Source organism: Callospermophilus lateralis, chromosome 13, assembly GCF_048772815.1.
Source record: "Callospermophilus lateralis isolate mCalLat2 chromosome 13, mCalLat2.hap1, whole genome shotgun sequence".
NCBI lineage: Eukaryota > Metazoa > Chordata > Mammalia > Rodentia > Sciuridae > Callospermophilus > Callospermophilus lateralis.
Window position 1 is genome coordinate 87,523,948 of NC_135317.1, and position 10,831 is coordinate 87,534,778.

Genomic DNA, 10,831 nt, shown 5'->3' on the forward strand with positions numbered 1-10,831 from the left:
TCAGAGGAAATAGCTATTTGTTCCATTGAATTTTCTCTATTGCTTTTCTGTTTTCTGCTTCATTGATTTCTCCTTTGATCTTTATTATTTCCTTTCTTATTTCTAGTCAAATTTTCCATTCTTTCTTAAAATGGAATCTGTGGTCATTGATTTCAGATTTTTCTTCTTTTACTTGTATATGAAGTGTGTTTCTTGTAGACAACATATACTTAGTTGGATCCTGTTTTTTTAAATCTACCCTTGGTATATTTAGAACATTTACATTTGAATAGTTAATGATATGATTCAATTCCTATTTTCACATTTATAATTATTTTATATTCAAGACACTTGTTATTTTGAAAGCTTTCCTTTTCTTTCTCTTTTCTGTGGGTTCCACTGAGAATTCTATATTATTCTATTTCATCTCCCTCTTTAGCATATCAATTATATTCTTTTTGAAAATCTTTAAATGGTTTCCCTCAAACTTGAGACATGCACTTACAACAAATCTAAGCCTGTCCTCTAATAACACTGCTCCACTTACTTCATAGTATAGGAAACTTAAGAGTTTTCCCAATTCGTCCTTTCTGTTCCTTATGATACTGTTGTCATTTCTTTTATTTATCTGTATGCTATAATTCCTCAATATGTTATTACTTTTATTATTACTTTAAACAAGCAGCTATCATAACTGATCTAGGAGAAAGAACACTAAATAATATTACTTTATTTTCATGGATTCCTTCTGCTACAGTCTTCTTTCCTGAAATCTGAGCTTTCGACCTATATCATTGTCCATTTTTGTGAAGAACTTGTTTTAACATCCCATGTCCAGTAGGTCTGTTGGCAATAAATTTCCTCCGTTGTTTTTATGTCTGAGAAGGTTTTTGTTTTGCTTTCATGTTTGAAGAATTTTCCTGGATATTGAGATTGCTAAATGAATGAATTAAAAAATTTTTTAACATTTTATCTTTCTTTTTTTTTTGCATGGTTTCTGACCAAAAGTTTACTCTAGTTCTTTATTTTTTTTATTTTTTATTTTTTTAAAAGAGAGAGAGAGAGAATTTTTTATTTTTTATTTTTATTTAGTTTTCGGCAGACACAACATCTTTGTTTGTATGTGGTGCTGAGGATCGAACCAGGGCTGCACCCATGCCAGGCGAGTGCGCTACCGCTTGAGCCACATCCCCAGCCCGAATTCTTTATTTTTTTAAAAAACATTTATTCTTTAGTTTTAGGAGGACACAATATCTTTATTTTATTTTTATGTGGTGCTGAGAATCGAACCCAGTGCCTCATGCATACTAGGCAAGCACGCTACCACTTGAACCACATCCCTAGCCCCTTTATTCTAGTTCTTATGATAGCTTCTAGTACAGTAAGGTATTTTTTTCCCTCGGGGTATTTTCTAGATTTCCTCTGTTGTTAGCTTTTCAGCAGCCTGAAGCTGATATTCAGTTTTGCAGTATTTATTCTGCTTGGTGTTCCTTGAGCTTCTTGTATCAGGGTTTGTTTTCTTCTTTAATTTTGGAAAATTCTCCCCTTTCTCTCCCTCAAGTTTCTGCAACCATATCCATAGGGGGAAAATTTCCCAAGGTGTGTGTGAGTGTGTTTAGGACTTAAAAAAGAAAGGTGCAACTGAATAACTTATTTGTACAGTCACTAGGGAAAATGAGCACAATTTCTGGCATACCCAATGACTGCCTTTTCTTCTTGGACCTGGTATACATCAATCATTTCTCTCAATTCTTCACTTGACTCTAAGGACTATGCTTTTGGAGATTCTGACATCCAACAAGGTAGAGAATGGCCCTGCAAGAATGTTTTGGTCCAGGTCTTTTCCTTCAGTATTAAGATGAACTGGTAGAATATTGCTTCATTAGCCCCTTGTGATGGGGACTGTAACTTGCTCGGGCTTGATATTTGAAAGAAGAGGCTGGTCTTTTGTTGAGGAGGTATCACAGAAGGTTTCTCTGCGGAACATTCTTTGTGCTAACATACCTGTGGCTTTTCAGAGAACAGTGACTGATACTGTTTATCTATAGGGAGAGGCTGCAGCCTCTTTTCTTCCATTGGCTCTTTTTAGTTTAACCTTTTCCTCTTGAATTTCGAACTGCCCATCCTTGGGTTTTGGCTCTGAGAACCCTTCCCTGGAATGCTCCTGTGGTTTTGTAAACTTCTCTCCTGTTTTAGGTCTAATTGGAGCTGCCGCTGCTGCCCGATGGTCATCTCTGCTTCCAGCTGCAGACTGTTGATCTTGTCTGTGTGAAGAGTCCAAGAAGAGTTCAGCTTTCTGGCAGCCTTGATCAGCCTGGTGCAATCTTTGTTCCAGATGTTTAATGGTAGCAGCCTTCTGATTAGTCTTCTTTTCCAAGTGTCTGTTTAGTTCACTTTTCTGTTTTATTCTTAAGTCTGAACTCTGCAGCTTAAAAGGAAGTTCATGCTTGAGAGTCCTGAGACAATCCAGCTGCTGCCGCAGAGATGCCCCAGCATCCTGCTTCGCACAGACATCCTTCTCCAGTTCTTTCCCAGCCAATTACATCTCCTGTCTCAGGCTGATGTGGGTATCCAGTTCTTTTTCAACACCCATTCACAACTGTGTTTCCTCCTTTAAATGCTTTCTTGTTTTACTTGGTGCTTGCTCTCCTGCACTTCTGTCTTGCTTAGGATTCTTTTGATTGGATTTCAACATGTAGAAGCTCTTCTCTTTAACTCATCTTTTTTTTTTTTTTCTGGAAAGGAATGATTTTTTTTTTTTTTTCGGTTTGTTTGTTTGCAACTGCAAGCACCAACTTGCAAAGTTGGATTTTTCTAACGCACCTACTTTTGCCAGAAGGTTGTTTATAGTAGTATTCAGATGTCTGTTGAGTTCTTCTTAGAGAAAGAGAGAAGGGAGTTGGAGTTGTCAAAAGGCATCTGAGTCAGACCCGAGGAAATCTCTGCGCATGTCAAAATTCACCATTTACTAGTGGCAACACTCTCTCTAAAGTCAGGCTAATTCCTTTAGCTGCAATTTGGGGCTAACATAGAAAAACAAAGTTGCAAAGAGCAGAAGGCCTGGCACAGAGGAGGTGCCTTATAGACTCTGCTGTTGAAATGCACAATTCACTTTCATTCATGACTTATCTCCTGACAGAGAAATTTTGTTGTGGTTAATCAACAAAATACCTCTAGCAAAACTAGCAAAGACCTCTTTCCTGTGAAAATTTGGGTGATCACTTTAAGTAATTTCATTGAAACTCATTTATCACCTCCAGTGCTCAGATGACAGATAGCACACAATTTTCTGTTATTTTTCCTGATGTGACTATATGAAATTACTATACTTAGACACACCCTTGGGCTTAAAATATATAAAACAGTGAAATATTATCAAAATGAAGAGACTGTGGATCCCAAGCATAAGAACTCTGAGAAACTGGAACATTAAGTAGTATTTGTAGAGACATGCGGTCTTTAATCTTAAATCTATTTCAGTTTGTTCCACACTGGAAGACATTAAAAAATACCACCTGAATAAAACCTGTACTTTCAGCAGCCCTAAAAGTCAAAACTCTTGTTTTTTGTTACTATGATTTGGCTTTTCCTTCTATTAAAGTCATAAACAACATGCCCAGTAAGAAGTATTTATTTATTTTGCCAAAAGAAAAAGTTCTGCAGATATTTTCGGAACTTTGAGCCAGTGAGGCTTTTAAAATCATATCCTTAAAAATTGGGTGCAGTACCATGTGCCTGTAGTACCAACAACTAAAGAAGCTAAAGCAGGAGGATCACTGGAGTTGGGGGTCAGCCTGGGCAACAGGGAGAGACCCCATCTTTTAAACAAAACCAACCACCAAATCAGGTCCTAATTTCTCCTTGAATTCTTAGATATTTTCTATTTCACCAACATTTGCTTAAAAGATCTTTTAATATTTATTCATTCACTTGAAAATTATTTATGTGCCCCCTATTGTATACCAGGCACTGAGCTAGGTGTTAGGATTTAGCTGTGAGCAGAAAAAAAGCACAGGGTTCTCAATTGTGGCATCCACAATCTAGTCAAAGACAGAATTTTCAAATAATCATACAAATTAATTAGAACTTATGACTCCATTAAGTGCTCTAAATGTAATCATGCTGTGAGAACATCTAAAAGAGGATCTGACCTAGGTAAGGAGGTCAGGGCAGGCTTCCCTGGGCAGTGGAAACTGCAAGGATAGTTGGGTGATGAATAGAAGCTAAAATTGTATCCTGTACAAAGGAACTATTAGGTGCAAAGACCCTTTGAGCCCAGTGGGCCTGGCATCTTCAAGGGAATGAAAGTAGGCCAATGAGGCTACTAGAAAGAGCCAGGGGACATGTGGCACAGCTGAGAATGGAAGAAGTTAAGCCCTGCAGGTGTTAGGCCATATTAGTGATACTGCCTTTATCCTCATGTTTGGGAGGCTGGTCAAAGGTTTACAAGCAACAGAAGAAAAGCTCAGGGTTGTATCTTGGAAGGATCCCTAGAGTTAAAAAGCAGGGAACATATAAGGTGGGGAGGATGAGCAGGGGGAGGTCAATTGAGACAACTGCAGTCATCTAGTCATCAGATGACAGCATCTTTGATCAGGGTGGTAGCAGAGAATAAGCTGGACAGAGAGACAAGGTACAATAAATAGCACTTGGTGGCAAAGTATATTGACATGACTCCTAGGTTCCTCTGTTGGCCCAAATCTTTATAAGAATTATGCAGACCCATTTTATTTATTCTAAAAAAAAATTAGCACTGTTTCCATGACCCTTCAGAATTCATTTATTCCACAAATGTTTATGAAGCATCTACTATGTGTCATTCTGGCTGCTGATGATACAGGAGTGGACAGGGCAGTCTGTCATGGAGCCTGTGCATGTTGTTGTCAGAAACTCTGGTTAAGGTGAAAATTAGTGCAGTCACAGTGGAAACAGTATTTAAACTACTGGAAGCCAATTTTCTTTTGGCAAATCAAAATAAATGCACTTTTTAGTGCTTTACAATTTCTAAAGTCCCTTACTACTTCACAGATACCAGGGAGGTGTCATGTGGGGAGCCAGCAAAGGTCTTAGGATCTTAAGGTCACAAAGCTACGGGAAGTCAGTACTTTGGCTCAGATCTTCCAACTCCAAGATGAAGGCTGCCTCCCTCTCGTTTATTAAAACCATAACCAAGGAGAATGAAAAGCAGCCTGCTGAAGGAAAGGGTATTCTTTTTTTTTACCTTAGCAGTTAGAAAAATAACAGATTCCTCAACTAGGAAAAAGCACATTCCTGGATTAAGGGTAAGAAACAAAAGTGCCTTTCTTTTGCCTTCATCATTAACTAAAGTTACATAATCAGATTTTTTTTTTTTTTAAAGCAAATAAAGGAAAGAGACTCAGGAAAACTCTGATTGTGTATTGACCCATCAGGGAAAAACAGTTTTCAAATATGAGTCTTGGAAACTTATGCTAGTACCTACAGGGGAGCTTAGAACCAAGGGAAAGAATAAAAAAAAAAAGTAGGCTTACATTCATCTATTAGAAAAACAGTTATGTGACTAATTTTGGAGCTTGTTTTCATATTTTACAGCTCATTTTAGCTAGTCCTTTTTTGGATGGTTTTGCTTGTATCTGCCATAATTTCAGTTATCAAAGTCAAATAAAATCAGATCACATCTGGACTCCAAGTGTTCAATAACATTATTTATCAAAATAAAATTTATTAAAAGTATTCAAAGACCACTTCAAAGTTTAGCTGCCTTCAAGACAGTTTTTGGCACTCGTAACGGACACTGAGTTTCCCACACAAAGCACGCATTCAATTTCACACACCGGTTTACAATTCAAACAGACCTTTTCAGTTTCAGCGATACATGAGACAACAGTACTGATGATCTATAAGTCATAAGAACTTCAATACCCTTGCACATAGTAAACATTTTAATGTTACTTAGTACTTAAAAACTAAAACTAAAACTAAAACCACTATGTGGTAACATGGACTGATTTAGGGAAAGATGTACAGCCAGCTAGCTAAGGCCACATAATCCCAGACCTATTGATTTTCAATGGTTTTGGAACAATAGTATTACACGGTGTCTTTCATCTCGCTCTGGCTTTTCCAGTGAGACACCCCCACATTCTTCAAGAAGGGAAGCCCTTCTGACACATGCTTCTCCTAGGTTACTGGCTTCCTGACTCACTACCTAACTTTGAATCAATAGTTCTGGGTGATGTTTCCTGAACACCCAGGCTGAATTCAAGGTCAGTCTTTAGTAGATCACAGCCTTTTCCCTTAGGAAAAAGAAAGAAATGTCCTCCATTCTGGGGTTCTTTTTTCCATCTCATGTAGTATGGGGATCTGTGGTGATCTGTGACCTTTTGCACAAGTCCTGGTAGAATTCTGACTCCAAGAAACGCGGGTAAGAGTTGTTCTCCATCAGGCTATATACTCTTTTCTGGGCAGTAGTAAAGCAGCCACTTGTTGCCTCTTGTATATTTTGGGCGATTAGAGTCTTGGTTTGGAAGTCTATGTTTATCTGAAATAAAACAACAACAAAAAAATTGTTTTATTTGGTATTCAGTCTTAGTGAATGAACTTTAATATTTGAAAACAAAAAAATGTAATGTGTGATTAGCTTTGGCCAAGACTGGAGAGACTTAACTGAAATTTAGGCTAGTGAGGAGGGAGGCCTTGATACTGCTCTTCCCACTTGCCTCTGATTTGATGCTTTCAATTCAATTTGTTTCACTTTGGTGCTAAGAACATCCAAATTATGCTGAAATAAAGAACTGTTTTCTTACCTCTTTTGGAGCTTCCTTTTCTATGAAATCAGTATATATTTTCCTTGCTTTTGAGGACAGTTTTTGGGGTGATTTTGTTTTTTTGAAGTCTTCACAGGCCAACCAGAATTCAATATTTTCTTCACAGAACTCAGATTTTAAAAAAGCCCTGAATGCAGCAAGACCATCTGAAGAGGAGAGAAAGTAAGATTGCAGAGTGTAAAGAATTGAGTGACCAGATAATTCCTTATGCTTTTCTAGTATTAGATGTGGCAATTTTCTAGATTTCACTCAAGTCTGTAATCCTTAATTAAGCTTTTTAAAGACCAAGATACCAGTAGGTAAAATGCTTAAGTTGGTGCTCTGCTACAAAAATAGATTTGCTATAAATGCAAAATAAATATCTAGAGGAGATATATAAATTCTCTAGAACTCGGGCTCTTGAAAACATTGTATGCAATGGAAAAGCTGACTCAACCCTAACTATGAGCACTGTTCGTTTTAATATTTAGGCTAACTTTTCTTCCCCACCTGGAGTGCATACCACATACATTTCCATGACTAAATACTGAAAAATAAAGGAGAGAAAAATACACTTTATGCTAGTAATTGTAAGCTCTCCTACAAGCTGCTCATTTGTGGTATGGATATATCCTTCCTAGACTCTTGTGATTTTTGCAATGGATCAAATTCAAGAGTTTAACTTACATTTACTAGCTAGCAGTTCATCAAATGCCTCTGACCACAGCAGTGCTTCCTCAGGAGAAGGCCTGAAAGAGAAGTTCCACATATTAGCTTATGCATATCAGAGTTCCTCTTTCAAGTTTAATAACTTGCTATTCATGCTTGCAAGTACAGGATTCTGACTTACTTGATGAAAGTTTGCTGTTTGCTTTTCTTGCTGGTTTTGGGCTTCCCAGGAGTAGAAGAATTGTGCAAGAAATAGCTCAAACGGGTCTTCCAATCTTTCAAACTAAAAAAAAAAAAAAAGATTAAATTCACTAAGAGGCAATTGATTCAATATGCTATTTCAATTGAAGTCATTTTTACCAAATAAAGTCACCCAGTAGCTACAGACACACCAAATAAGACAAAACAAGAACTCAAGTGACAATCTTATTCCCTTAACATTTAAACCCAGCACCTTATGTGATGAACACAATTTCATCCATTCATCTAACTAGTTTTACAACTAAGGGGAAAACTGCCTGAAATCACTAAGATATTTTGATAAATTTGGTTCCTACAGTTCAAAAGACAGATGCTGTTTCTGACCCACAAAAGGCAGTTTCTCTGTAAGGTTAATTACAATTCTGAGACATTTGGCACTTAATGTAAAGGACAGCAGTAAAACGACCTTGACTTGGCTGATGCTCCTTCTTCTACCCCTAGAGCAGGAGGTTCTGGACCACACTAGAGACTGTGTACAATGAGGTGTGTGTGTGTGTGTGTGTGATTGATCCCTCTGGCTCTCCTCCTTCCCCACCTACAATGCTCCTTTTAAGCGGATACTGCAGAACAATTATTTGTTCTACAGTCGTGACTGGGTACTATCTGCTTTATCATTAAAAAAAAAAAAAAAAAAAAAAAAAAAAAAAAAAACTAAAACCATTGTACTCAGAACCAGTCAAAACATATCATCAAAAACGATGTAAGCTCATGAGAACTTAAAATGCAACCTTAAGAATGCTGGTGGGATCCTGTATACCCGCTTCAGCCGCAGTATTCTGATGTCATTTTAAAGGCAGAACAAAAGCCCATCTGCAGTATCTTAGCGCATCTACCACCGCTCTTATACAGAGATTTTTCCTCAGTTCTTAAACTGTGTACTTGTTTTTGTGTCCTTGGCGCACAAAAACAAGTACATACAACACAGATTTTACAATTACTGTGCAAATTAACTTTCCCCCCATATATTTATTTATTTTTTCTGCAGCGGCTCAGGCTACAGTTTGCTAAAGTCGAAACCAAAGATACCGCGTCTGCAGCAAACGCTTGTAAGAAGGAGCTGGACTGGAGGTCGCAGGAGAGACAAGAAAGCCATACTCACAGGGTCCGTTTCATCTTTTCCCGCTTCTCCTCGTTCTTGGGACCACTGCCTGCGTTCTTGTCCATGGGTACGCAGTCGTGCTGGACAGCCAAGAACATGGCACTTTGCATTATCTTTTTTCCCGCAGGAACCGCAGCTGTTCTCTGTGAGGAGCGCAGAACTGCATTTAAAAGAGGATGCGGCGCAGGGGCGGGGCCTCGCGGCGCCGGCCCCGCCTCCATTGAGCGAGGATTGGCCAACGCAGGCGGGCTTGGGGCGGGGTCAACGCGGCCTGCGGCGGTCACGGACGCTGCGGAAGGGTCTCTGAGCGAGGGCGCTGCTGACGTAGGCGGCCCCGGCTTCGTGCGCACTCCGGCCGAGAAGCTGCGGCTAGAGGGACCCATGTGGGAGCAGAAAGAGACCGTTCAGTGCGAGCCGTCGCCGTGACCTTTGCCAAGGCGCGGCGGCCGGGCGGGATTGGAGGGCTGCGCTGCGGCCGAGGTTGGCTGCCGGCCAGGCCTGGGCGCTCGCTCTCCCGTATCCCTCTTGCTTGCTGCTGCCTGGGAGTGCCGATTCCCCAGCAGGGAAATCCGTTTGCTGCTAGACAGAGTTCAGTGGCCTTATTTCAAATTAAGACTAGGCTTTTCCTTTTGTGTTTTCTTGTGCTCTTTCTCTCTGCGCCTCCTTTCTGGTTTACAGTCATGCTTTAAAGATTCACCCGAGGCCACCTGGTCTGTAGACTGAGGCTGCAGAGAAACCCTTCCAGTCCCTCCCAGGTACTCCACTTAATTGGGGGAAGGAAACCTAACCAGAGAAACCTGAAAGGATGACTGCTCAGGACAGGTGCTGTGACCTGCTTTGCAACTTGCCTAGGCATCTTAGAACACTTTTGGGAATGATTATTATTCAGAGACGAAACAGGTGAAAGTGACTGCCAGAAGACAGGGCTTTAATTGGTTTTGCATTTTTGATCACCACTAGACACGTGGCTGAAACCTGTGAAGTTGCAGGGCTGCTGCTCTGGAGTCCTCCACAGTGTCTCCTGCTAACACAAATCACAAATCTTTTATGGTGAGAGATAAAGAGGAAAACAAAGAATTTGATAACGCACCGGAATCTTTCTATTTTAAGAGTGCAAGGAATCAGGATTTCCTCATGAATCATTCTTGGTTGGCTTAGAATTTACCAGAACATTCAATGGACAAAAAGGGTGTCTGTGGTGGGGGAGGGGAACGTGGGGGAAGTGGGCAGGGAGGTAGGGTTTGATTGAAGAAGCTTCATTTTCAAAAACCATCTCTCTTTACTGCAGGCTTTAAGGACAAATAGATTGCCTTAACTAAAAAATGATTCCATTTTAGATAATATTACCAGAACTATAAGATGGAATATTCAGGTGGGTTTCCTATCAAGCCTCTAAATAGACAGTAAGATTAACAGCAAAGCATTGATTAGGCTGAAGATATTCTCCCTACTTTGCAGTAGACCTGTTAAGAGAAAATTGGAGACATATTTTTGAAAATTGGAACCAGCCAACATATTCATATATTGAGCTGCCAGTAGTTGGAGCTGCAAGTTTGACTTAGCAAAATCTGCATTTATTAGAACAGTTATATACTTTATTGTAGAAAGGAAAATCATTTAGATTTCAGTAATAAATATCTGAAAGCATGTTTGTAAGACTATAAGAAGGTAATTTTTCTTAAGCATATGGTCTTCGTTCTAAAATAATTTTAAATAATGTTCCTACATCTATTTTCACTTTCTGATGATTCAATACTTATTATATAAGTATCAAAATAATGTTGCAGATTTATAAAATATCAAGTTCATGATGTATATTTATAAATGGTGTCTGGATAATAAATGATTAAGGAAAATAAGCAAAAATTAACAGTTAAATTCTTCAGAGATCTCCAAATTAGAGAAGTTCAGTCATCCCTCTATATTGACAAAGGTGAATATACAGGTGTTCATGTAAACAAGTGATTTAAATGTTGACTATCCTTGATGGTTTTGTTTAATATCTAAGCGTTCCCCCAGCCCCAGTACTGGGAATTAA

At 39.0% G+C, this 10,831-nt stretch overlaps 1 protein-coding gene and 1 pseudogene across 1 annotated transcript; both read right to left on the reverse strand.

Annotated features, from left to right (window-relative positions):
- Positions 1-1,832: 1,832 nt before the first annotated feature.
- LOC143412126 (RUN and FYVE domain-containing protein 2-like) lies at positions 1,833-5,145 on the reverse strand (annotated as a pseudogene).
- A 505-nt stretch (positions 5,146-5,650) lies between these two features.
- Rgs2 (regulator of G protein signaling 2) lies at positions 5,651-8,913 on the reverse strand. The gene is made up of 5 exons (XM_076831615.1): positions 8,794-8,913; positions 7,615-7,716; positions 7,452-7,513; positions 6,765-6,931; positions 5,651-6,499 (listed from the first exon to the last, which is right to left on the reverse strand). Exons 1-5 carry the CDS (start codon positions 8,901-8,903, stop codon positions 6,305-6,307), a joined length of 636 nt encoding a protein of 211 aa, XP_076687730.1. The 5' UTR covers positions 8,904-8,913; the 3' UTR covers positions 5,651-6,304.
- Between the last annotated feature and the right edge of the window lie 1,918 nt (positions 8,914-10,831).

Excerpts from the sequence above, each read along its gene's own strand:
- Rgs2 (XM_076831615.1), bottom strand. The coding sequence starts at position 8,903 with ATGCAAAGTGCCATGTTCTTGGCTGTCCAGCACGACTGCGTACCCATG. Across the intron at positions 7,514-7,614 it reads AAACAGCAAACTTTCATCAA|GCCTTCTCCTGAGGAAGCAC; the intron begins GTAAGTCAGAAT and ends CTTCTCTTTCAG. Across the intron at positions 6,932-7,451 it reads TGAACTGCTAGCTAGTAAAT|ATGGTCTTGCTGCATTCAGG; the intron begins GTAAGTTAAACT and ends TCTCCTCTTCAG.